This window comes from Myotis lucifugus, unplaced genomic scaffold (genome assembly GCF_000147115.1).
Source record: "Myotis lucifugus unplaced genomic scaffold, Myoluc2.0 scaffold_99, whole genome shotgun sequence".
NCBI classification, from domain to species: Eukaryota; Metazoa; Chordata; class Mammalia; order Chiroptera; family Vespertilionidae; genus Myotis; species Myotis lucifugus.
The window spans coordinates 846,629-871,323 of NW_005871147.1; the positions used below are offsets into that span (position 1 = coordinate 846,629).

The 24,695-nt window shown below is 54.4% G+C and overlaps 1 protein-coding gene across 1 annotated transcript in view; it reads right to left on the bottom strand.

The window, feature by feature from the left end:
- MRC2 (mannose receptor C type 2) overlaps window positions 1–24,695 on the bottom strand; it is a 57,435-nt gene that overhangs the window by 11,042 nt on the left and 21,698 nt on the right. Inside the window, exons 2-13 of the mRNA XM_006092176.3 lie at window positions 14,369–14,770; window positions 13,254–13,427; window positions 12,896–13,060; window positions 11,968–12,081; window positions 11,367–11,510; window positions 8,401–8,589; window positions 8,083–8,237; window positions 6,341–6,448; window positions 3,684–3,799; window positions 3,076–3,224; window positions 2,254–2,471; window positions 729–871 (exon numbers count right to left, since the gene is read on the bottom strand). Coding sequence (XP_006092238.1) covers window positions 729–871; window positions 2,254–2,471; window positions 3,076–3,224; window positions 3,684–3,799; window positions 6,341–6,448; window positions 8,083–8,237; window positions 8,401–8,589; window positions 11,367–11,510; window positions 11,968–12,081; window positions 12,896–13,060; window positions 13,254–13,427; window positions 14,369–14,618 — 1,925 coding nt within the window. The 5' untranslated portion in view covers window positions 14,619–14,770. The remainder of the gene's footprint in view (window positions 1–728; window positions 872–2,253; window positions 2,472–3,075; window positions 3,225–3,683; window positions 3,800–6,340; window positions 6,449–8,082; window positions 8,238–8,400; window positions 8,590–11,366; window positions 11,511–11,967; window positions 12,082–12,895; window positions 13,061–13,253; window positions 13,428–14,368; window positions 14,771–24,695) is intronic.

Below are 24,695 nucleotides of genomic sequence, written 5' to 3' on the forward strand. Positions count from 1 at the left end.
AGAAGCAGGTAAATCTGGATTCTAGGCCTGGTTCACCCATGGACCAGCTCGGTGACCAACCCACAGGGCCAATGATAGTATCTACTTCCCAGGATTGCTGGGAGGAGTGAATGTTTAGCACAGTACCTGGTGTCGGGTGAGAAGCGATAAATATGAGCTATTATAATTACTAGTGAAATAATGTCATCGTGACGTCTGCTGCGAGGACAGCCCTGGACCTCAGGGATTGTTCCCGGTGCTGAGGGGCTTACAGGTGCTGTGTGTGTCATAGGATGCCAGAGCCCACAGGACAGAGATGAGGGCCTGGGGGACCTCCCTGGGCAAATGCTCACTTTTGTAGCCGTTCTCCTCCTGACTTTCAGGAAACGCTTTTTGTTGAGGAGTGTGTGTCACTATGGGACGGTGTAGGGTGGGGGGACACTCAACTTGGATCAGCTTGAACAAGGTTTTGCAATGGAGGAGGGTGAGGGAGGGCAGTTACTTGAGTAAAAGTTTGTGAGTCTGGGGAGGCGGGTGTTGCTGGCACTGAGACACTGGTGGGCAACACCAGGCCTCCGATTCCAGGGACACCAGGGCCCGTCGAGGGGGACAGATGGTCCTGGCACCAGGAACAGATACACAGGTCACTCCGAGCCCTCACACAGGCCTCCCTGGAGCAGCCTTCACCCTGCCCTGCAAAACCAGAGTCACACACACAGGCACGCCGGCCACCACCCCAGGCTCAGTACCCGAAGATCTTGTTGAGCATGTTGGCCACAAAGTGCTCCTCCTCATAGCTGGCCAGGCTCAGCAGCTGGGCCCCCAACTCCTGGCAGGCGCCCTGGGCCTGGGCCCATCTCTTCTTGTCCTGCAGCCGCTCTGAGCTGAACACCTGCAGGAGCAGAGTTCAGCTGTCCAAGCTGTCCAAGCTGTCCCCACTGGCCCACCTCCCCAGGGGACACCTGCCCTCCCATGGCAGCAGTGGGGAGGGGGCTGGGGCCTCACTGGACAGGGTTTCAGGCCAGTTTAGACAAACCTGCTCATCAGGGCATGAGCCCCAGAGGAGGGAGCTGACAAGCAGCTCCTGGAACACGTCACTGCCCAGTCCCCCTAACCAGAGGGAGATCTGGGCTCTCACCCCAGCAGAGCACTTGCTATGGGCAAGTCCCTTCACCTCCCTGGACTTCAGATAAAAGATCGTGGACTACATCAGTGGCTCCCAAAACCATGGGGTTTAAAAATACAAACTATCAGGCCCCATCCCTACCTAGTGAATCCCAATTTCTATAAAGACAACCTGAAGATTTTATTTTATTAAAAAAAAACTAGAGGCCTGGTGCATGAAATCTGTGCACACAGTGGGGGCGGCGGGGGGGAGGGTCCCTCAGCCTGGATTGTGAGAGGGCACAGGCCAGGCCAAGGGACCCCACCGGTGCACAATTGGGGCTGGGGAGGGATGCGGGAGGTTGGCCAGCTGGGGAGGGACCGTGGGAGGGCTCCAGGGTGTGTCTGTCCCGTCTTGCTCAGTCCCAATCGGCCGGACCCCAGCAGCAAACTAACCTACTCGTCAGAGCATCTGCCCCCTGGTGGTCAGTGCACGTCGTAGGGAGCCTTAGCATATCAGTAGCATATTATGCTTTGATTGGTTGAATGGCCGACCAGACGACCGGACACTTAGCATATTAGGCTTTTAATTTATAGGATTTCTTTTTTGTTAATCCTCTCCCGAGGATATTTTTCCCACTGTTTTTTAGAGAGAGTGGAAGGGAGGGGGGGAGGGGGGAGAGAGAGAGAGAGAGAGAGAGAGAGATATGAGAGAGACACATCGATTGGTTGCCTCCTATATGGGCTCAAGTGGGGGCCAGGGATCAAACCTGCAACCCAGGTAAGTGCCCTTGACCTGGAATCAAACTCACGACCCTTCAGTGTTCGGGCCAACACTAGCCACTGAGCAACACCAGCCAGGGCTGAAGATTTTCTATTTGTCAAGCTCTCTAGCCTGGCCACTCTGGAAACCTCTGAAACCAATGATCTGTATGGTCTCATCAATTCCTCAAACGTTTACTGAGCACCTACTATGTGCCAGGTCTCAGATCCCACTGACAAGAGTTCTACCAGAAATGCTCTCTGTCTGTGGTCCGATGTGGGGAAAAGTGTTTTCGGAGCTATCGTATGGATCGTGGCTGGGTCCCACTGGGAACCCACCTACCCCCAAGGTGAGCTGCCTCTTTGCTCTTCCTTCTCTCCCTCCCCTCATGCCTAAGGGCTACCTACCTTATAGCAGTGCCGAAGTTTGGGGTCTGAGGCCCAGCCCTGGGGACAGGAACCAGTAAGGCTGGGTGTGGGGTCTGGCCCAGGCAGCTCGGGCGTCACTGGTGTGCCCAGGCTCTGCCGGCAGATGTAACGAGCCCAGAACGTGGTGCAGTTCTTCACCTCCCACAGCCCCATGGCGCTGCCCGTGGCCAGGGCCACGCAGCCCCCGCGGCTGTACCCTGCAGGAGAGAGAAGGGACACCTGTATGCTGAGGAGGAGCCATGCCTCGGCTCTCCCTCATCCCTGAGGGACACCACCAGCAGCGTGGCCATCTCTGCAGGGATACAGTCTGTGAGGTTGGGCCCAGGTGGAAGGGAATGGGGGTAGAGTCCTAACTCTGTGTTTACTCCTGTGAGCTCTTAGGCAAGTTGCTTAACCTCTCTGAACTTGTTTCACCATCTACCTCAGCAGGTTATTACAAGGGTTAAAAAAGATAATGCATGTGAAGTGGTAATAATAATAGCAAGCACTTATATTGTGCCCACTAGTCTAAGTGCTTTACATATACGAATCATTTAAGCCTCACATCAATCCCATGAGGAAAGCACCAGTATCTCCATTTCCCAGGTGAGAAAACTGAGGCTCAAAGATGTGCAGCCAATAAACAGCAGAGTCAGGGTCTGAGACGGGTGGTTTGGCGACAGACCCTGTTCTCCTAGCGGCTTCCCCTCACTGCGTGAATGATCAGTGCACTGGGAAGCCCTGGTCTGGGTCCCGGCAGGACAGGCGCCCCTCGGAAGTCAGAGAAAGAGGCTGACTGAGTGCCGTGGAGGCGGGGCTCACCAGGCTGGTCCCGGTTCCAGTGGGTGTACATGACCTCATCCCCACTGAGCCAGCGGAAGGAGCCGGTGCTGTTAAGGTCCTGCAGGGCGGTCCAGAAGTACTCGCCGTCCCAATTGTAGATGAGGCTGCTGACGAAGGCCTGCTCGAATCTGCGGTAAAGTGGCTGGTCAAGGGGTCAGGCCTGGGCTCCCCCTCCACTCCCGGGCCCCAAGCCAGAGGCCCCGCTCCTGGAGCTAAGGTGCTGTGTCCGATTAGTAACTCGGTTAGGGAAGTGGGGACCCCAGGGGACCCTGCAGCTAACACACAGCAGCCCAGCTGCCCTCTGTGCCTGGCTGAGAAGCGTGTAGAGAAAATTAGACACAGCCAAGGCCTCTCTTGGGCATCCAGCCCACACCTATACCTGTTTGTGCCCCTGCCCAGACCCACCCCACACCGGAGTTGCTGAATAATCAGGAGTCCTCCTTGTGACAATATTAGAAAAAGGCCCTGGAGCCAGTTGGGGCCCGAAGGACTCAGATCCTTCTGTGCTACCACCCTGTTTGATGGAGGAGCCAGATGAGGCCAAGACATAGGTGCAGGCTGGTCTGGGCACCCACCCCCTGCTGTACCTGTTGGTGATGGTGACCAGCTGAGCGCCCTGGTCAGTGCACAGGCGCCGGGCCTCACTGTAGGTCACTTGGTCCTCTCCCAGCCAGTAGCAGGATGGGCTGTGCCACTTCCAACCCTGGCTCGAGAGAGTGGGCAAAAGAGGGGTGTCTGTGGGGAGGACACTCCTCTCTCCCCCATAAATCCTGGGGCAGGGGGTGCCAGCGGCATCATGGGATGTGCTGTAGGCCGGGGCACAGGACAGAGGGACCTGTCTGACAGCAGAGACGGCCCTTCCTGCGCTGTATTCTGTGCCTGTCACTCCACACTCCTCCTTCCACCATTACTCACAGCTGCCAGGCCAGGGGAGGAGGCAGGGCCCAAGGATGGCTGGTCGGAGGCAGCCCATGACCCGCCTGTGGCCGGGCCCAGAAAGATAAGTGGCCCATCAGACTCCTCTCGAACATGTAAACCAGGAGAAGCAGTGGGAAAACGGCCAGTTGGCTGAGAAACCAGAGCCAAAAGGCTGGGAGAGCAGCCAGGACATGGAGGGGGCGGGGTGATCCTCCGGGGCCTGGAAAAGCTGGAGGACGTGGAGGCTGTGACTGGCCTGGGGGTGGGAGGGGAGACAGACCCTCAGCGAGGGGTCGCAGAGCGATGGGAGAAAGGCCACGGCTCCTGAGTAGATGCCCACCTGGTCCCCACATCCCACAGACCCCTCCCCCCTTGAGCCACCCTGAGGGGCTCCCTGCTCCTGCCTTTCAGATGAGGAACTGAGGCTCAGAGAAATTAAGTGACTTGATTTTATACAGACACTACAAGGTAAAGCCCGGACTTGAACCCACTCCACAGAGGCTGGCCTGTCCTCACCATAGCCCTGCTCCTGCTACGATGACTCCAAATGCCTGCCAGGGCCCTTGCCGCCAGCAGGCCCTGAAGTGGGAAACCTGGCCGGGGGGTGGGCTCGAGGTTGGGAGAGAGATGCGGCCCTCTGGGCAGGAGGCAGGGCAGAAGAGAACCTGGTGTGTGGGGGTGAGCGTGTGCTCACTGTGCGCATGTGTATGTATGGGGGGGGGGCGGGGGGAGAATCCCATATGCCCAGAAGGGCTGGGCTAAGACCCCTGGCTCTCTCAGAGTGTTAACCAGGCTAATTAGCGCAACACATACATTCTAGGCCAGCCCTGGTGCAGGGCAGTTAGTAGTAATTCCTCTTCCCCCCACTGCCACCTCACCCAGGCCAGGCCAGAGTCCCCAGACCAGTGGTCAGCAAACCGCGGCTCACGAGCCACATGCGGCTCTTTGGCCCCTTGAGTGTGGCTCTTCCACAAAATACCGGCTCTTCAACAAAATACTGACTTCTGCGCATGGGCCACGAAGTTTCAATCGCACTGTACGTGCGCGCCCGCACGTGGTATTTTGTGGAAGAGCCACACTCAAGGGGCCAGTTTGCCGACCACGGCCCTAGACCATTCCCCGACCATGCTGGTCCCCCAGACTCTTCAGCCGGGCCTGTCCGTTCCCTCCCCCATCCCCACTGGAGGTCGTGCCTGTTGGTGTTTCCTGTTCCACCCTGGGGAAGAGTGTGGGTGCAGGTGGGGTGCGGTAATGGGGCTTAATCCAAAGGAAAACAAAGAACCACACCGGCAAAGGGCTGGTAGGACCGTGGCCTTAGCAGATGGGGATGTCGGGGCCAAAACACCACAAAGTGTCCTTTCTGAGCAACCTCCCCACAAATACCTACACCACTCACACCCCTGCTCGGCTGGGGCCGGAGGGGAACTTGGGGGGCTGGAGGAGGGAGATGAGTGGATCACTCACTCTCACCCTCATCCTTACACTCACTCCCCCACTCACTTATTCCCCTCCCTCCCTGAACATCTGGTAGCCCCTGGGGCTTGGAGCACAAGGAGGGAGACCCCACAGTGGCCTCATTCCTCCAGAGAAGACAGACAGACAGGCACCCACTTATGTCAGATGGCGTGAGCTCAGAGGACACGGGCTCACCCCGGCAGCCTCCACTCAGGTGAAGACTGGCCATGCCCAGCCGGTGTGGCTCAGTGGTTGAAGTTCGACCTATGAACCAGGAGGCCACTGTTTTAATTCCCAGTCAGGGCACATGCCCAGGTTGTTGGCTCGATCCCCAATAAGGGAGTATGCAGGAGGCAGCCGATGGATGTTTCTCTCTCGCCCATGTTTTTATCTCTCTATCCCTCTCCTTTCCTCTCTCTCTAGAATCAATAAACATTAAAAGAAGAAGAAGAAGGAGAAGGAGGAAGGAGGAAGGAGGAAGGAGGAAGGAAGAAGGAAGAAGGAAGAAGGAAGAAGGAAGAAGGAAGAAGAAGAAGGAGAAACATGGACCAAAACTGAACGTAAAAAAAAAAAAAAAAGACTGGTCAGACTAGGGGTGCCTACTGCCACCTCCTGTTCTCTGGGAGGTGGCTTCCTCCTGGAGAAGAGGTTCAGGAATGTGGGTGGGGAGCTCTGCTTCCCCCCACAGCCCCGCCCCACCCAACACCACTCCTCCTGGTGAGGGGCAATTTGGAGAGCGGGAAGCAGGGTGTGCCCAGGAAGGGCGGACACAGCGGGAGGCTGCAAGATTCCCGCCCCCCCTTCTCCCGGGAGCCCTCTCCCGAGAGCCCCTCTGCTGGCCACCAGGACCCAGATCCAGAAGCACCCTCACCTTCCGGCAGCCGTGGTCCTCCTCGGTGGTCTCTTGGCTCAGCTGGCCCGCTTTCTTGCAGATGGACGGCAAGGATTGGTTACAGGGACTGTCATTCCAGCGACCTTCCTGGGGACACAGGATGAGAGGGAGTCTCAGCCCTCCTCCCCCAAATCTCCCGAGCCCTTCACAAACCAGGTTTCTAGACCCGACCCTGCCTCTGCTTGCTGTGTGATTCTGAGCAAGAGGCTTGACCTCTCTGTGTTCCAGGCTATAAAACAGGGAAAGTAGGATTAGTTGGATAAGCCTCACGGGGCAGATGAGAGCAGACAGAGTTGATGTGCAACTGCCTTACAACACTGACAAGCACTGTCTAGTGTGAAGAGGCGCCCCTTGAGATTATTTATAGCCCATTTCATAAACACGGCTGAGCCTGTTGGTGGAATGGATGGCAGGACAGACAGATGAGATTCCCAGTTCTGCAAGGTGTCCAGCCAGTACCTGCAGAGCCAGGCTGAGCAGACTGTGCGCCCAGACCCGGACCTCAGATGATGGCACTGACCAGGAATTCAGTCCTCAGCCTCCCCACGGGCTGTGCGTCTGCCTTTAGCTCCATCCTGAGGGCAGAGGTGCTGTGTACCCCAGCCCCCAGGGGAATGCCTGGCACGTAGTAGACTCTCAACAGATAATTGTTTATAAATTTTTTAAAAATATATTTTTTTATTGATTTCAGAGTGGAAGGGAGAGGGAGAGATATAAACATCAAAGATGAGACTCACTGATCGGCTGCCTCCTGCAAGACCCCCATTGGGAATCAAACCCGCAACCTGGGCATGTGCCCTGACCAGGAATCGAACCGTGACCTCCTGGTTCATAGGTCAATGCTCAACCACTGAGCAACACCAGCTGGGCATGTTTATAAATTTTAAAATAGCACCCTCTAGTCCTGGCCAGTGTTGCTAAATGGTTAGAGCGACAGCCCACATACTGAAGGACCTCGGGTTCAATTCCCGGTCAAGGACACATATTTGGGTTTTGGGTTTGCTCCCACCCTTGGTTGGTATGTGTTCAGGAGGCAACCAGTTGATGTGTCTCTCTCACATCGATGTTGTTTTTTCTCTCTCTCTCCCTCCCTCCCCTCCCGTCCTCCCTTCCAACTCTCTCTGAAAAGCAGTGGTTTGTGGTATCTCACCAGAGTGTGTCCTATCTGTCCCTGGAGTGGGTAGTCCATCTCTATGGCATTGTCCCTTTTTAAAGGGTCTCTTATCTCTGCTTGAAGCCTTGCATCAATTCCTCCATCTGCCCATCCGCCTCTGAGGCAGAGCCATGGCAAACAGTCATCGCCCCCTACGTTCATGATGGGATAGGACCCTGCACAGAGCACCCTGGCCTGTGGAGCATGTCCCATAACGTGGCCTCTGATGCCACCTGCCGGCGACAACAGCGGCAGCCTAAGGTTTCATGAGAATTAACTCCTTTCACCCTCCCAATGACCCCCTGAGGTTGGCACCATCAGTGTTCCATTGACGGATGAGGAAACAGAGGTACACAGAGGTTAAGTAACTTGCCCAAAGTGACCCAGCTAGTTGGGGGAAGGAGAGGGGGTCAAACACTGGCGATCTCCCATGTGGAAGGGTTGGTGGGGAAGACGGGGCTTCTGAGAGGCCATGGGGTAGGGTACCAAGCAGTACCAATAGGACTGGGGTAGCATCAGAAGGCTGGTGAGTATTTGGGGCCCTGTGATAGGGAGAAGGGGTTCTCACCGGCCCCCAAATGGTGACACAGTCCTCCAGGCTGTCCCGGAAGTTGTTAGGCTCAAAGGGGTGCCAGTGGGTGAAGCTCACAATGCTCCCGTCGGACCACTCAAAATTCATCTGCAGTTTCAAATCGTTGAGGCCAATCCACAGCTCCTCCACCTCTGGGGGTGCAGCCGGCGGGAGGAGAGAGAGGACATGAGAGGTCAGCCTCAGCCACCAGCAGGGGAGGAAGGGGCCGTCCCTGAGCCTCCCGGGCAGGACCGGATGGGCATCGGGAGGCCCTGTCCTCCACCCCAGACGGGCGGTGGGCGAGCAGCCCCTCACCTTGCTTGATCTGCTTGGTGATGAACTCCAGCTCGGCCATGCTGTGGATGCTGAGCAGGTCGCCTCCGCCCCGCAGACACGCCTTCTTGGACTCCTGCCAGCTGCGCTTCTCAGCTTGCAGGCGGTAGCAGTGGCCCTGGAAGGGCTGCCAGCTGGGCTCACACTCCACCTTCACGTTGGCCCACACATCTGCAGAGACCCACAAGGCCGCTGCTCAGCCATCCAGCCGCCCAGCCTAGGCACTGACCCACTGGGCCTGGCCCCAACCTCATTGCCTCCCCAAACCTATCTCACATCAGCCCTTCCCGCCAGGACAGGTCTGAATGCTGATGAAGAGATAAAATCCTCCAGGGCCGCTGGAGGCCCAGAGGCAGAGCCCCGGGAGGTGGTGGCGGATTCCACTCAAGACAGGACGGCCCCTCAAACCGGCCCCTCAAACTGGGGCTCTGAGAGAGAGATGGGCAGGGATTCAGGACAGACCAGCCCCGGGAGCCTGTTTCCTCTTCTGTAGTAGAGTTTCCTGCTACAAGGTTCAAACGTAGCTCCTGTCCACCTTGCTCAGTAAACGAAACCAATGTCACTATCCCAGATAACGTCTACTGAGCGTGGGCTCCGTGCTGTCCCTGGTGGTCCAGGATGAAGGGACTAAGGAAATAGGGCCCCACCAGGTAGGCGGCAGGTGAAGTCACCCGCTGACTGGCTGACGTCCCTGGCTGGAACTTCTCCACCTGCTAATCCCCCCACTCTTCTCCCTGCTCCCCAGGGCTGACAGACTAGCTGGTCCCTTCCTCGCCCCCACCTCCTTGCATTTCAGGTTCACCCTCTGGGGAATGGGGTCCAAGGGCAGCTGAGACAAACAAGCCGTGGCTTGGACTTGGGCAAAAGAAAATAAGATTTTACCAAACCACCCGCAATGTCAGGCTTGGGCAGGATTCTGCCTGGCTGGGCAGGAAAGCATGTGCCCACTCGAAGCACCGCCCAAAGCTGGGACTCTGGGATGCACTCCATTCTGGGAGCCGCTCCAGGGTCCAGCCATCCCATTTCCTGGAGACCCAGCAAAGTGGCAGGGCTGAGAGCCAGAGCGATCGCTCCCGGGCTAGGGACCTGTCAATCATCTCTGTTGGCCACGGAGCAAAGACCCAAGTCTGCTGCCCCAGACAGAACCAGCGGTTAGTGGGTGTTCAGACCCCAGGCGCCTGCTTTGGGGTGTAGGAGGAAGGGAGCTCAGGAAATGTGGATGCTTCAGGGGCATGACGTTGCCCGGCATGCTTTGAGTGATGAGACTGGGAAGGCAGAAGAAAAACTGCCTAGAAAAATGCCTCAGGCAGAGAGAAGTGGGCTGGGGTGAAAGAGGAAGGCCAAAGCCATAGACATATCTGCAGGTTTGTGAGATGACTCGCCACAGGGGCCATGCCAGGGACACCCAGGGGACAGAGAATTTGGTGAGAGGCCAGATCTAGGGGGACCACCGAGGGGCTAGGCCTGCCCATAGGGGTCCTCCTTCCTTCAAAGAGGAGCTTCTGGAGGACCTGGAATTGGTGCCTGCTCCAGGCTCCCTCCAGCTAGAGGTGGGGTGCCAGGTTGTAAGCCTTTGAAGCGAGAAAGCCGGAGCTGACAGCCCCGAATCAGTCAGTCTTGGGCAACATTTTAATGGTCAGAAGCAGAACTTTCACTCTGTAAGTTCTTTACTTTTAGTGAGTTTGTGGGGGGTTTTTTTCTTTCTGGTTTTGCTGTAAATTCCCTCTTCACCATTCCCAGGGTCACTGGATTCCTGCAGGAGCCCCTCCAACCTCCGCTGACAAATGCCTCCCGCCACCTATGGACATGCGCGCTCCCTTGGGAGCTCCTCCTTGAGGCCCCTGGAGCGAGCTCTATGAATCACATATGTCAGCAAGACACTCCCTGGCTTAGAAGCCTGCAAAGGCTCCCACTGCCTACCTGGCCCCACCCAAACTTCGCCCAACAGCCAAGACCCTTCAGGGACTGACTGGCTGCAACCTGCCTTTCTGAACCGCTCTCTCCGCCACGCTCTCTGAGCCAGTGCTGCTCAAACTGTACATGCGCATGACTCGCAGGTACGGGTCTTGTGAAATGCAGGTCCTGGTCGAATTAATCTGGGGCAGGGCCCGAGACCCCGCCTTTACGACGAGCTCCCAGGTGACGAGCTATGCTGCTGGGCTCAGGACCCTGCTGTCAGTAGTTATACTCCAACCAGACCACTCCCCAACCTTAAAACTTCCGTGTACTTCCATGCCTCCACACCGCTGCTCATGCGGTTCCCTCTCCCAAGAATGCCCTTCCCTCACGCCTCTTTATGGCTCTTTAAGCTGACACTCAACTTGCAAGGCCCCAATCAAATGTGACGTCCTTGAAACCCTCCCCAACTTTCAGAAGTTTCCTTCCTTGTCTAGGCATTTCTTCTCCTCCGACATCATCGCACGTGTTTTTATAACAGCACGTAGCTCAGGATATTCCAGTTGTGCGATGAGATGTCTGTCACCTCCAACAGACTGTGACCTCCACAAGGACCAGATGAGTAATACCAGCATGGAACACAATTCTTAACAAATCCCCGGATGAGTGAATGAATGGCACTTTCCAATTTGTTCCGACTTTAGCTGAACTGTTAAATAAGAACAGGAGGCCCTAGCTGGTTTTGCTCAGTGTAGCACGTCGGCCTGCGGACTGAAGGGTCCCAGGTTCGATTCCAGTCAAGGGCACATGCCCGGATTGCGGACTCGATCCCCAGTGTGGGGCGTGCAGGAGGCAGCCAATCAATGATTCTCTCTCGTCACTGACGTTTCTCTCTCTCTCTCCCTCTCCCTTCCTCTCTGAAATCAATGAAAATATATTTGAAAAAGAACAGGGAGTCACCTTGTGCTTTGAGACTGGGCCGGCTGTGGCTGTGGCCATGATGAGCCCCACCCCCACTTCCCACCCCCACCTGCACCGGGACCAAGTCTCACCGGGAGGCTCGGGCTGGGCTGGGGCGTTGAGCTTCTTCTTGCACACGTAGGGCAGCGCGATGCTGCAGTCGCGGTTCTGCCAGCCTCCGGAGGACTCCGTGCGGATGACTCCACAGTTCTCCTCGCTTGGGTTGTCCGGCTGATCTGTGGGGAGGGCAGGGTGCCAGCACCCCAGGAGAGAGACTCACACCCCTGCCCCTGGAGCCCTCCTCCGAACCTCCTGCTCCCTCGGAAGCATGAGCCAGCTGCAGATGCCCAGCACTGCGCTCAGCCCTCCCTAACCGGGCACCGCAGGGCCTCACTGCTTTCTCACCTGGGCCCACATGTCCTGAGTTCTACTCAGCAACTGGTACCAGCCCCACCCGGCATCCCTGGCCAGGCTGCTGTGCACTGGGTAGAGGGGGCTGAAATCCAGTCCACTGCCCAGGCCCTATGCCCTGAGCATTCGTTCCTAATTCACACAAACCCATTGCATGGGTAGTGGGGCCCTTCCAGGGGGTAGGGGAAATCTGCCCCCTCCCAGCCCCACTCTGAGGAATAAATAGGAGACAGTGCCTGTGGGGTCCCCAGGCCACCCTGTACCCCAAACCCCATGCCTCACCACTCTCCCAGTTGAGGTACTTGAGGGGTGAGTTGTCCGACCACTGCCAGCCTCCACTGGTGTCCAGATCATTAAGGCCAATCCACAGTGTGGAACTATAGCCAGTGAGGAGCCCTGACAGCAAGACGGTGACAATGAGAAGCAGGTCGCCCATCCTCGGCCCTCCTACTCTTCCCCCCTGCCCCCACCACCACCCTTACCCCCGCAGGCAGAAAGGGATGCCCTAGCCGGTTTGGCTCAGTAGATAGAGCATCGGCCTGCGGACCAAAGGGTCCCGGGTTCAATTCCAGTCAACAAGGGCATGTACCTCAGTTTCAGGCTCCTCTCTGGACCAAGCTCTGGTCCGGGCTCATGCAGGAGGCAACCAATTGATGTGTTTTCTCTCACATCAGTGTTTCTCTCTGTCTTTCCCTCTCTCTTCCACTCTCCCTAAAAATCAGTGGAAAAATATCCTCGGGTGAGCATTAACAAGAAGAAAAGAGAGAGAGAGAGAGAGAGAGAGAGAGAGAGAGAGAGAGAGAGAAAGAAGAAGAAGAAGAAGAAGAAGAAGAAGAAGAAGAAGAAGAAGAAGAAGAAGAAGAAAGAAGAAGAAGAAGAAGAAGAAGAAGAAGAAGAAGAAGAAGAAGAAGAAGAAGAAGAAGAAAGAAAGAAAGAAAGAAAGAAAAAAAGAAAGAAAGAAAGAAAGAAGGAAGGAAGGAAGGAAGGAAGGAAGGAAGGAAGGAAGGAAGGAAGGAAGGAAGGAAGGAAGGAAGGAAGAAGAAGGAGGAGGAGGAAGAGGAGGAGGAGGAGGAGGAGGAAGGAAGGAAGGAAGGAAGGGCTCAGGGTTCTCCAGAGGTAGGAGCAGGTCTCAGGGTCCTGGCATCCTGCCCTGTCCCAGGTGGGTCAGACCCCAGTCAGCCAGCCCGCCCCAGGCTGCCCACCGCCTCACCATTGATGTAGGTCTGCTCGTGGATCTCGGTGATGCTCAGCAGATCCGCCCCTTGCTGCTCACAGCTGGCCCAGGCCTCCCTCCATGACAGCGTGGACTGGAAGTTAAACTGGTAGCAGCTGTCGGTCAGCTGGTCCTTGTCCCAGAAGGTCTCACAGTCATTACCTGCCACCGTGACAGCCGGACATGGGTTCCTCCCCAGCCCTGGGCGTCAGGGCCTACACGGGGGTCCCTCACGGAGTGCAGACCCCGCACAGGCTGCTCCACGCTGCGAGGAGGGGCTGCTTCTCACCCCAGTCCCGAAAGTCCTGCCGCCCGCACCCTCAGCCAGCCTCCCGCCCTGCCGCCCTGCTCTCACTCTTGATGGGGCAGAAGCCCCAGCGCTCGTCCTTGCCGTAGTCCTGGGTGGTGGCGCACCACAGGTGCCCGTCCTCGCGGCCCGTGCTGGTGCAGCCGTGGAACCACTGGTTGTCATACTTGAAGGGGATGGTGCAGGGTTTCCCGTGGGAGTTCCCCTGGATGGTGTAGACCTCTGCAAGGAGGGGAGCCGGGCCTTGGCATCGGGACCCCTGAGGCTCCCACCCCCTATCACCCAGGGAGCCAGGAGTGGGCAGGGGTCAGCAGAGCGGGGAAGGGCAGTGACAGCAGACAATGGCTTTAAGGCTCCCTCTTCCACCAGATGGTCCCAGGAGCCTGGGAGAGGTCCTGCTGCCCATCCCACAGGGCTGGGGAGGGGTCCGCCAATGCCCCTGATAGGGCCGTCCACTCTCCAGCTGGCTGAGGGGGTCTGCAAGTCACCCACAGAGGTCTGGGCCTGAAGGAAGCCCTACTCAGGTCCCTGGCCTGGGGGCTCCACTGTGCACCCCTCCTCCCCAGGTTCCACTCAGGGTGGCTTCCAGGAAAAGGACCCCCCAGGATGGAGCTGCCCTCTGGGGGTTACCCTGGGGTCTCCCTAGAGCAGTGATGGCGAACCTTTTGAGCTCGGCGTGTCAGCATTTTGAAAAACCCTAACTTAACTCTGGTGCCGTGTCACATATAGAAATTTTTTGATGTTTGCAACCATAGTAAAACAAAGACTTGTATTTTTGACATTTATTTTATATATTTAAATGCCATTTAACAAAGAAAAATCAACCAAAAAAATGAGTTCGCGTGTCACCTCTGACACGCGTGTCATAGGTTCGCCATCACTGGACTAGAGAGTAGGCCTAGGGTAGGAAATTTTACATGATACACTTTTGTACTGATTGAGGTCTTTACATGTGTGTAAATTAATTTTGTAATTTTTTAAAAAAGTAAATTAGTTGCTTTGAAGTTCATTTTCTTACTCGAAAATGTCTCCCAATAAATGGGAAATGTTTACAATTAAAGATGTGACTGCCGAAGGTCTACAGAGGAAAAGGCCTCGTCACCCGGGAGTGTGTCCCTCGGGGCCCCAGTCCCCCCGACGCTCGGCTGCTAGCAGCCTCTCACCGTAGTAGGGCCGAGCACAGAGATCCTCTTCGCTGCCATAGATGGACCACTGGCCACTGCGGGTCTGGTCGCCACGCTCCGGGGTGCCAGCCTTCGACGTGTTGCCAGCTCGGCCGCCCAGGAGCAGGTTCAGCTGGTCACCCAGCGTGCGGCAGTGCCAGCGAAGATTCATTGCCTCCCGGTCACATTCGTACATGCCCAGGGAAGCTGTGGTGTTGGTGCCCGGCCAGCCTGTGCCCAGGCACTGCATGGTACCCAGGTTGAAGAGCCGGTTCCGGGAGACCCACTTCCAGCGCTGGGCAGGGAGACTGCTACTGCAGTGCGGGGAGACCCTGACTTGCCCGCCCTGGGCCTCCAGGCAGCCCTCCAGGCCGTAGCTGAAGATGAGGAAGACGTTGGGCTCTAGAAAGAAAGGCAGGACGTGAAGCCATCACAGGGCTCTCCTGGCTGGCCCCTGCTGGCCAGAGCTACCTACAGACATTAACCAGGAGCCTGGAGCTGGATCTCAGCCCTCCGCCACACCCCCAAAAGCAAACCCACCTCCACCGGCAAGTGAAGATTTTACGGGAGAGGTGGAGGCACTCACAGCACACAGCACATCGACACCTTTACCCCAGCCTTGACAGAAGCGTGGTTTTCCGCCCAAGTGTTCCAGCCCGGAGTCATTGTCTTGCTCTGCCCCATTGGCTCCATCCTTTCCTCCCATCTAAAAAGTCCCCAAACCACTCGCTGCCCCCCATACCCAACCTCTCAAGCCCCTGCTTAAAGTCCTTTGAAAGGCAACTCAGCATTCTTCAAATACAAGTCAAACTCTTTACTCTGAGCCTCAAGATCCTACATGGTCTGGTCCTGCCTACCAGACCGATATCAGATGAAACTGCTCCCCCGGCGCAAGTCACACTGACCTCCTCGCCCTTCCTGGAACAGGCCTCACTGTCCTGCCTCAGAGCCTTTGCACTGTTGTCCTCTGCTTGGCATTTCACATTTCAAAAAAAAGCCACATCTTTCGAGAAGCCCTCTATGACCTCCTACTTGGAAGTGTCCACACAGTTACTCTAGCACGTCCCTGGACTGTAATTCTCTTGACGACATTTATCATTATCTGATCTTTTGTTCAGCCTCTGGATTATTTGCGCCTATTTTTTCTCTTGATCATGGGTCACTTTTCCCTGCTGCCTGCATGTCTGGTAATTTTTATTATAAACTGGACATTGTAAATAATGTTGTAAGGAGTCTGGACTGTTAAATTCCATATGGAACCTTGTGGATGACATATTCCAGGGAGCCTGGATTTATCTTCCTAAAAAGAATGTTGCTTTGTTCGGGCATGCAGTTCAATTACGGGTGAATCACCTGGATCCTGCAGTGCAGAGGCTTGGTTTTAGGCTTTGCGAGGGTGGGGTTGTTTGGGTTTTGCCTTTAGTCTTAGGGTGTGTCTCTTAGCCTTCGGTTTAATCATAGGTGAGGCCCTTCTGGAGTTTCAAAGGAAAACTTTAGGCAATAACTAAGCCCCTCTAACTTGGTGGAACTTGAATTCTCAACATTTTCCTCGAACCAGGCAGCAGGGGGGAAAAAAACCTCTTTGCCTCCCAGCTGCCATTTCTTCCTGGATCCCTTAAGACAGCGGTTCTCAACCTGGGGGTCGAACGACCCTTTCACAGGGGTCGCCTAAGACCATCAGAAAACACATATATAATTACATATTGTTTTTGTGATTAATCACTATGCTTTAATTATGTTCAATTTGTAACAATGAAAATACATCTTGCATATCAGATATTTACATGACGATTCATAACGGTAGCAAAATTACAGTTATGAAGTAGCAACAAAAATCATGTTATGGTTGGGGGTCACCACATGAGGAACTGTATTAAAGGGTCGCGGCATTGGGAAGGTTGAGAACCACTGCCTTAAGGCCTCACAGTGTAAACTGCCCATACACAGTTAGCGGTTGCCATGAACTGGAGGAGCGTCTGAAGGGGACCTCTCTATAGCTCCTTCCTCTCAGAATGTTCCCTCTTGATTTTTAGCTTCTCTGGTGGCTTCAAACTCTGACCCAGTAACACTGCCACTTTCTGTTTAAGCTTCTTGTGGAGGAAAGGGGCTTCCTCAAAGGGGGATCTGATCATAAATTCCTAACTGAGCAAGTCATGGTGGTAATCACACCCCAGGCAAATAACTGCTTTAGTGAAAGGCTTATCCTTGCCTTAGGCAAGCCTTGTCCATTGTTTCTGTGCATCTAGGTTAACATGCTTTTTCTTTTTGGGGGGATGGGGGTGGTTAACACACCTTTGAAATGTCTCTTTTCAGACCACCCTCACGAGAACACATAATCTTATTAACTATCCCCTAATCCAATCCCCACCTTGCATTCTCCCAGCCTCATGTCATCTTCCTCACATTACCTCCTTAATTCCAAGTGCGTAAAAGCAGCAGCAAACTGTCATTTCTTGGGAGCATTTTTCCCAGTCTTGAGATCTGGCTTCCAGGTATATCCTCTGTTTAGTGCAAATAAATTTTTATAAAAGTTCTCTATAGATTTGGGTGGTCTTACATTGACGCCTTGTAAGGAGCAGTACTTGGGGGGGGGGGGGCGACTTCCGTGGGCCACTCACATCATCTGCTTCTTTTCTTTCAAAGATCTCTTTTCCTCCCCAGCATCTACCTGTTTTTGACTGCTCTCAAACGGCTGCGTTTTATACTTTATCCTTAGCCTGTAAGCACTCTTGCCAGAGGATTAGACTCTGTCAATGTAAGAAACTCCAAACCAGTAGAGAATTTTTATGACTTTATTTGAGCCAAACTGATAACAAATGCTGGGAAGAAAATCTTGAAGACTTAGAAAGTGCTCCAGAGAATGGCAGTCTTGCGGCTATTTTGTACATTAGAATCAAAGAAGGAGCTGTAAGGAGGGTTACATGAAACCTATTGGTAGTAGAGTAAGGGGGCAGGAGAAAGCAAAGGAGGGGGCAATCTCTGAGATGGGATAAAGGTAAAACAGGGAGCCCGGCCAGCATGGCTCAGTGGGTGAGCATCGGCCTATGAACCAGGAGGTCATGGTTCGATTCCCAGTCAGGGCACATGCCCTGGTTTTGGCTCAATCCCCGGTATGCGGCATGCAGGAGGCAGCTGATCAATGATTCTCTTCCATCACTGATGTTTTCATCTCTCTCTCCCTCTCCCTTCCTCTCTGAAATGAACATAAATATACATATTTTAAAAACGAGTAAAACAGAGAGACATGAACTTCTTTTGCATTGGTGGGCACTGAATAGTTAACAATGAACATCTATAGCACAGAGAGATGGTACGGGGGCAAAAAGATAAAAATAATGGTGGTCTTGCATGGTGGTCCTGGCCTGGAAAAGATTACTCTGACATTTCAAAGGTGTTATCCTAGAGGGAGAAAGGAGGGGAGACATCGATTTGTTGTCCCACTCACTTATGCATTCATTGGTTGATTTTTGCATGTGCTCCGACTGGGATTGAATCCTCAACCTTGGCATACGGGGTTGACGCTCTAACCAACTGAGTTCAGACCATCCGATGCGGTTAAATTTGGTCTCCAAGTTTGTAAAGCTCACCATGCTGGCCTCCCCTGAGCCTCAGTTTAGTATGTGGCCCCTTTTTCATCCACAACTGATACAAGCTATACCGCCATTTCCAGAACTCATTATCTGACATGTTTTTATTTTCTGTCTCCCTTCTTGTTCATAAACTCCTGAGGACTTTCTCTGTCTTCACCACTGGGTCCCCGGTACCCATAACTGGCTGACATACAGGAGTGCTTAATACTCGCTGAATGAACAAATGAATGAATCTCAGGCCTTGATACCACAACTCACCAGTCTAGCTTTCTGCTCTCTGTCCCAGCTGCCAGATTAATCTTTCTAAACGGAGCACCCGCAGCTCCTGTTCACTGAGTGCTCAAAACATTGGGCAGGAAGGCAGGGCAGGGACCCTGGTCACTCCACTCTTCAAGAGCACCGGGCTGGGGGTCCTCTCTGGGCAAGTCACAGGTGACCTCTGAAGGGCCTTTAAGGTGACAGCCACAGCTACTCATCCTCCTCGGGGGCCCCTCCCCTCAACTTGTTCTTCCCCTTCCAGCAAGCCACCTAGAACGCTAAACGGGCCCCAGGGCTTGACCCAGGCTTGCCGAGCTTGCTCTAGGGTATGGGGATTTGGTTCTCAGAAGCTCCACTTCAGCGAAGAAGACAGTCAGTTGTAATAGAAAGTGGCCCTCAGCAGGGGGTAGGGAAAGGGCCTGGGACCGGAAATGGGAGGAAATAGTGCTTGCTTTCATAGTTGCTTCTCAGAGATGGAACTGGACACACTGGACAGTACAACCCAAACCATCACAGGAGCCCACAGCAACCCCGGGGGACAGTTTCGTCCCCTCCTCCTCGAGCAGAAAACTCACATGTGGGCCACAGCCATTCCAGCCGGGCTGTGCAATTGTAACAAACGGCAAATGAAAGGGACCCGTGCCAGTCGGGAGAGGCAATCCCAGCATCAGGCCACCTTCCCCTCACTTGACAGATGAGGAAACGGAGGCCCAGAGAGGGAAAGCGATTAGGATGCCCAATTGGGGTACCTCATTCTCCTCTTGTGTCACATGAACCACGGCTGCAAGTCCCCTCCCTCCTCTGACGTTCTGGGTTCTGGGTTCAAATCCACATATCTTTCTGGAGTGCCTGTTATGTGTGTGACACGTCCCAGGCAATACTGGGGCCACGAGCAAGCACGCAGCACTGTCCTGGTTAGAGAATACTAGGTGTACCGGTTAATAATGCGGATTTTTTTCAATAGATGGGGTTACACATATGTTGACATATATGTGATTTGATACGTATGCTATTTTGTTGTATTACTCCTTCAGGTTAACACTTGTTCCGAGCGATGGCACACACGCACTTTCTGAGCAGCACTTCAAAACGTACAAAGAAGTGGAAAATGGGGTCTCTGAATGGTCTGCCTCAAAACAAGAAAAGTTCTATTGGGACGGTATCCACAGATTACCTGAAAGATGGGGGAAATGTGTAGCTAGCGATGGACATAAAGCACTTTTGATGTTTCTCTTGATATTATGGTATTTTCTTTGGATTACAAAATCTGCATTATTAGCCAGTTAATAGTTAATCTGCACTATTAACCGGTGAATGATTAATCTACATTATTAACTGGTTAACAGTTAATCCACACTATTAACTGGCTAATAATCCACATTGATTTTGTAATCAAAGAAAACACGATAATTTCAAAAGAAACATCAAAAGTGCTTTATTCAAAGTAATGTTCATCGCTAGGTACGCATTGAAAAAATCCGCATTATTAACCGGTACACCTAGTAGTGGGTTTGGATACAGCAGGACATGAGGGCAAAGAAGCCCTTTAAAGTCGGGTGTTTGGGGGCAGAGGAGGGGGCTGTGCCTTCGGAGGGCAGGGAGACGCCCTGAAGACACTAAGGATCTGGAGGAGGCAGAAGGTGAAGACTGCAGGTCACAGAACTGCCTTGGCAGCCAATGAGAAAAGGATGAGGAATTTGGGAGCAGAGGTCCCAGGGAATCTGCCAAGCTGGAGGCCGGGGCTCTGGGAGAGCATTTTCCATCGCAAGTTGAGAGGAGGCTGTTTCTCCAGGGCCCAATGGAGAAAGAGAGCTTTTGCTGAGCTCGATCGACAAGGGGAAAGGGAAGGGAACAGACGCGTTTCGAGAACTGACTGTTCTTGCGTCCACGCTCTCAGCAAACCTAAATGGAGCAGCAGAGAGGGCTCAAAGTAGGGAGGCCTGATGCCCCACACCCTGAGAAGGCCCCTCCTGCCCCAACCCACCCCTCCCACCCCCCCACTCCACATGCCTGAGAGCACCAGGTGCCAATGCCCCTCACTAGGATCTTGGTATGGTCCTCACCAATGAAAGACAACCGCTTGCATTTTGTTGGCAACCACACCATGCCTAGCACAGTCAGTGAGTGAATAAATGAGTGAAGCCAGGCAGGAAACTATGCAGTGAGCACCAACTTGATGTCATTCATTCATTCATTCAAAAAAATCTTTGAGAACTTCATAGGTGTCAGGTATAGTGGTGAGCAGTACAGACATAATCCAGCCCCTATCACCACATGGTCTGGGAGGCGCTGGGCTCTGCATGGAAAATATAAAGATATACAATCCCTGACCAGCTCATTGACTGCTCATAGTCTCTGGCCTTTGTTTTACCTGCTCAGAAAACTTCCCATCCCCTTATTATTATTTATAAAGAATTTTCCTGTACCTCTAGCTATGCGAGGGCTTACAAAGCTCACTCTTGGCCAGTATGTCTGTCCATTCCCAGTCCACAGTGATTGGGCACAAACTCAAACAGGGCTGTTCAGAGTCCTCCCCTGAAACACATGAAATCTTCTCTGTTGAGACTCTAAGCTGTGGCTGTCAATGGCCATGCTTCCTGCCATGAGACCTTCCTGCTACAGGCAAGAATGGGGATAACATAGAAGGAGACGCAGAGTTGAGATGGAAGGAGAGGAAGTGAGTCCTAGTGGAGCTGACCAGCCAGTCCTGATCCCCAAATTCCTGCAGCTCTTTCTGATCATTTACAGCCACATTCTTTATTTTCTTTCTTTTTTTAAAAATTGATTTGAGAGAGAGGATGGGCACGAGGGTCGGGGAAGGGGAGAGAAAGAAAGACATGGATGTATTGTTCCATTTATTTATGCATTCACTGGTTGATTTTTGTATGTGCCTTGATGGGGCTGGAACCGGCAACCTTGGGTATCAGGCCAACATTCTAATCAGCTCCTGGGCCAGGGCCACATTCCCCCCACACTCCCCTTTTTTATTTTGCTGAGCTTGTTTGCACTGGGTTCTGTCCTTGTAACCGAAAGAATCCTGATAAACACACAACCCCATGTCGGGAGCCAGAGCCTCTCGCCCTGTCTGGAACGCGGGCTAAGTTTCCTTACTACCCTGGCGGCCCTGTCAGACCAGTAATGAGTTTCCCGGGCCTGCTGCAGCCTCTGGGCCCCGTGGGGGTAGCTGGTGCTTGGAGGCTGGACCCCACCCCCTCCTCCTAATCACCTTCTGGCTGCTCCCTCCCCCTCCCCCTCCCCCCGCCCCTCCCCCTTCCTCACTCATGCAGATAGCACTGTACTGGGTACTATAGGGAAATCAGACAATATGCCCTCATGAGGTTTACAATGAAACCGGAGAGGCACAACTCACAAGCCATCCATGCAAGTTACAAGCAACACATCAAGTGTGCAAAACAGTCAGGACATGGCTGGGGGGGGAAGGTGTTGGCTAGAAATGGGTTCTCCAGAGAGCTGAAGTGTGATTGACAGGGATCTTTCTGATGTGTAGCCCACACTTCCTTGCTTCTCAGACATCCAGGTCACCATCCTGGAAATTTGTCCCTGTGCTCAGGCAACTGGGTTTTATTGATTGATTGATTGATTGATTGATTGATTTCAGAGAGGAAGGGAGAGGGAGAGAGATAGAAACATCAATGATGAGAGAGAATCATGGATCGGCTGTCTCCTGCATGCTCCCTACTGGGGATCGAGCCCGCAACCTGGGCATGTGCCCTTGACCAGAAACGAACCTGGGACCCTTCAGTCCACAGACCAACGCTCTATCCACTGAGCCAAACCAGCCAGGGCGGCAACTGGGTTTGAAAGCTACTTGTTCCACATGGAGTGACCCGTCTCCTCCCTGCCTGTTGTGGTCACTTTTCTTTCCCGTCTGCTGTAAGAGACACACTATGCTTTGGCGGAGTCCTGAGGCTGAACGCAAAGGCTGTCTGGCTGTCTCTCAGGAGCAAAGCTCTCAGCTGTCCCTGCAGCTTCCCGGACTCAGCCCCGCAGCAGAGGCAGCCAGAGGTCTGACCTCGGAGAAGACGGCTGTTCTCCATTACAAGCTGAAGACATCATGCTGAAAGCCGCGCGGAGGAAGTTAATTCTAGCACAGTTCCTGGCACGCAGCAACTCTCAACAAGAATCCGCTGAATGAGAGGCATGTCAAACAAAGCCCTGAAAGGCGCGAGCAGAGACAAGGACAAGCTGGGTGTTCGGAGCAGGGGGAACAGCAGGAGCAAAGGCCGGGGACCCTGCAACCAGCTTGGCTCAGCTCCTAGAGAGCTGAATCAGGGGCCAGCTGGGACTCGACTCGATTTGTCCACGAGGGTGTGGGAGGGTGGCCTCCAGCCCATGAGCCTCTCCTGAAGCCAGCCACCCCTCCCCAGGCCACGCAGAGGCAAGGGGTCATCCCAGGGAGAGTCCGGGGCCGCCCACAGGGCTGCCAGCCAAGAGGAGCAGCTGTTTTCAATGAGCAGCTTGGCCCTGAGGCCAGGCCTGGAAATGTCCCTGAGTCAGCAGAAGCGGCCAGCCCCGCCCTGCGGAGGGCCCACCCCGGGAAATGGGCACCACACCCTGCATCACCTCTGCCGAAGGCTGTATCCATGTCCACGTCCATGCACGCACAGGGGCCCGCACATGGGGGGAGTGGCATCCCTCCTAGAGAGGGCAGGGGGTCCCATGACATGAAGACCCAATACCCTGCCCAACTGTTCAATATTTCCACCAAAATTCTGGGGTACTGTGGGTGTCCCTCTACCCTCCACTCTCCAGGCTTTTCACACTCCCCTCCCTGCTCCCCAACAGCCCCTCCATTCCTGCCAGGGCCTCCATTGCTTAAAGTGCCTGTGACTAAAACAGAACAAAAGGCCACATTTCTATTTACTGAATTATTATCTTATTTTTTTAAGAGAAAGGAAAGGAGGAAGGGGAGGAGAGCAAGGAGAAGAGAGAAAAACATTGATTTGTTGTCCCACTTATTGATGCATTCATTAGTTGATTCTTTTTTTCTTTAAATATGTTTTTATTGATTTTTAGAGACAAACAGTGATGCGAGAGCAGAGCATGGTTAGGCTGCCTCCTGCACACCCCCCAATGGGGTTGGAGCCCGCCACCTGGGCATAGGTTGCCGCTCAACCACTGAGCCACACCAGTCGGGCCATTGGTTGATTTCTGACAGGAGTTGTAACCCACAACCGTGGGGCATGGGGATGACGCTCTAACCAACTGAGCTACCAGGCCAAGGCTATCATTCATTTCTAGAGATGCTCTTCACCCCGCGAATATTTTACAACTGTGGTAAGCTTTGTTCTAGGACGATGTTAAAGCAAACCCTGCAGGGAACGGCTTGCCACGTCCACCTAATAAGTGCAAGAGGAGATGCGATGGGTGGAAATTCATGTGAACGCGGAGAGGCAGCTTTCACCCTCCCAGGCTCTGTCCAGTTGCCCCGTTCCACAGGCGGTGCCAGCTCAGAGCGGCTGGCCCCTGGGGCTCTCTGGAACACAAATGCTCACCTGTCTAGCCTTCTCTTGGATTTAATGGTGTTTCATCTCACCCCGCCCTCCCTCCCCCCTCCCCCACTGGTGTTTTAAAAATACATTTTTATTGATTTCAGAGAGAAAGAGAGAGGGAGAAAGAGAAACATCAATGATGACAGAGAATCCTCGATTAGCCGCCTCCTGCACGCCCCCTACTGGGGATCGAGCCCGCAACCTGGGCATCAGCCCCTGACCAAAATCCAACCCGGGACCCTTCAGTCCACAGGCCGACGCTCTATCCACTGAGCCAAACCAGCTTGGGCCCCCTGCTAGTTTTTATATTCCCACTAAAACATCAAAATCTTTGCAGGCTGTCCTTTCCCAGGACCCATCTTGCAGGATGAAGTCAGGGAGCTGCTGATCCTCGATAGAATGGTTCTGCCTCTAACCTCTGCCGCTCCCGGCAGTCCCGCGCGCCTTGCTCCCCTGCCCTTTTCCCCGTCTCTACCTCACGGGAGCACCCCAGGGGGCGAGCACACCTTGACGCCCTCCTCCTTCACCCCGCCCCCAGGACGTGAGCGCTGGGACCACTCTGTCCGCTGGATCTTTGCGGCTGCAGCTGCGCCCCCCTGCGCAGTGCGCCTCCGCCGCCGCGGTGCGCCCCCTCCTCGGCTAAGCGCCCTCCCTCCACCGCGCCCCCGGGGCTGCACACCGCCCCCTCCGCCTGCCGTTCCCCACTGCACCCCCACTTCAGCCAAGCGCCGTCCCTCCACGACCTGCCGCCCTCCCCCCATTCCCCGCACGCCCTTCTCCAACGGGTCCCGGAGCATTTCGGCGCGGAGCCTCCCCCGAGGTCGGCCGACTCCCCAACCCAACTCTGCAAACGCCCGGTCGGCACGGCCCGGCGCCGTCTGCGAGCCCGCAGCCAAAATAAACAGCGCAAAGCCGCTTCCTTCCCCGGGGGGCAACTTTCACGGCACGGCGGCTCCGGTCGCGGCA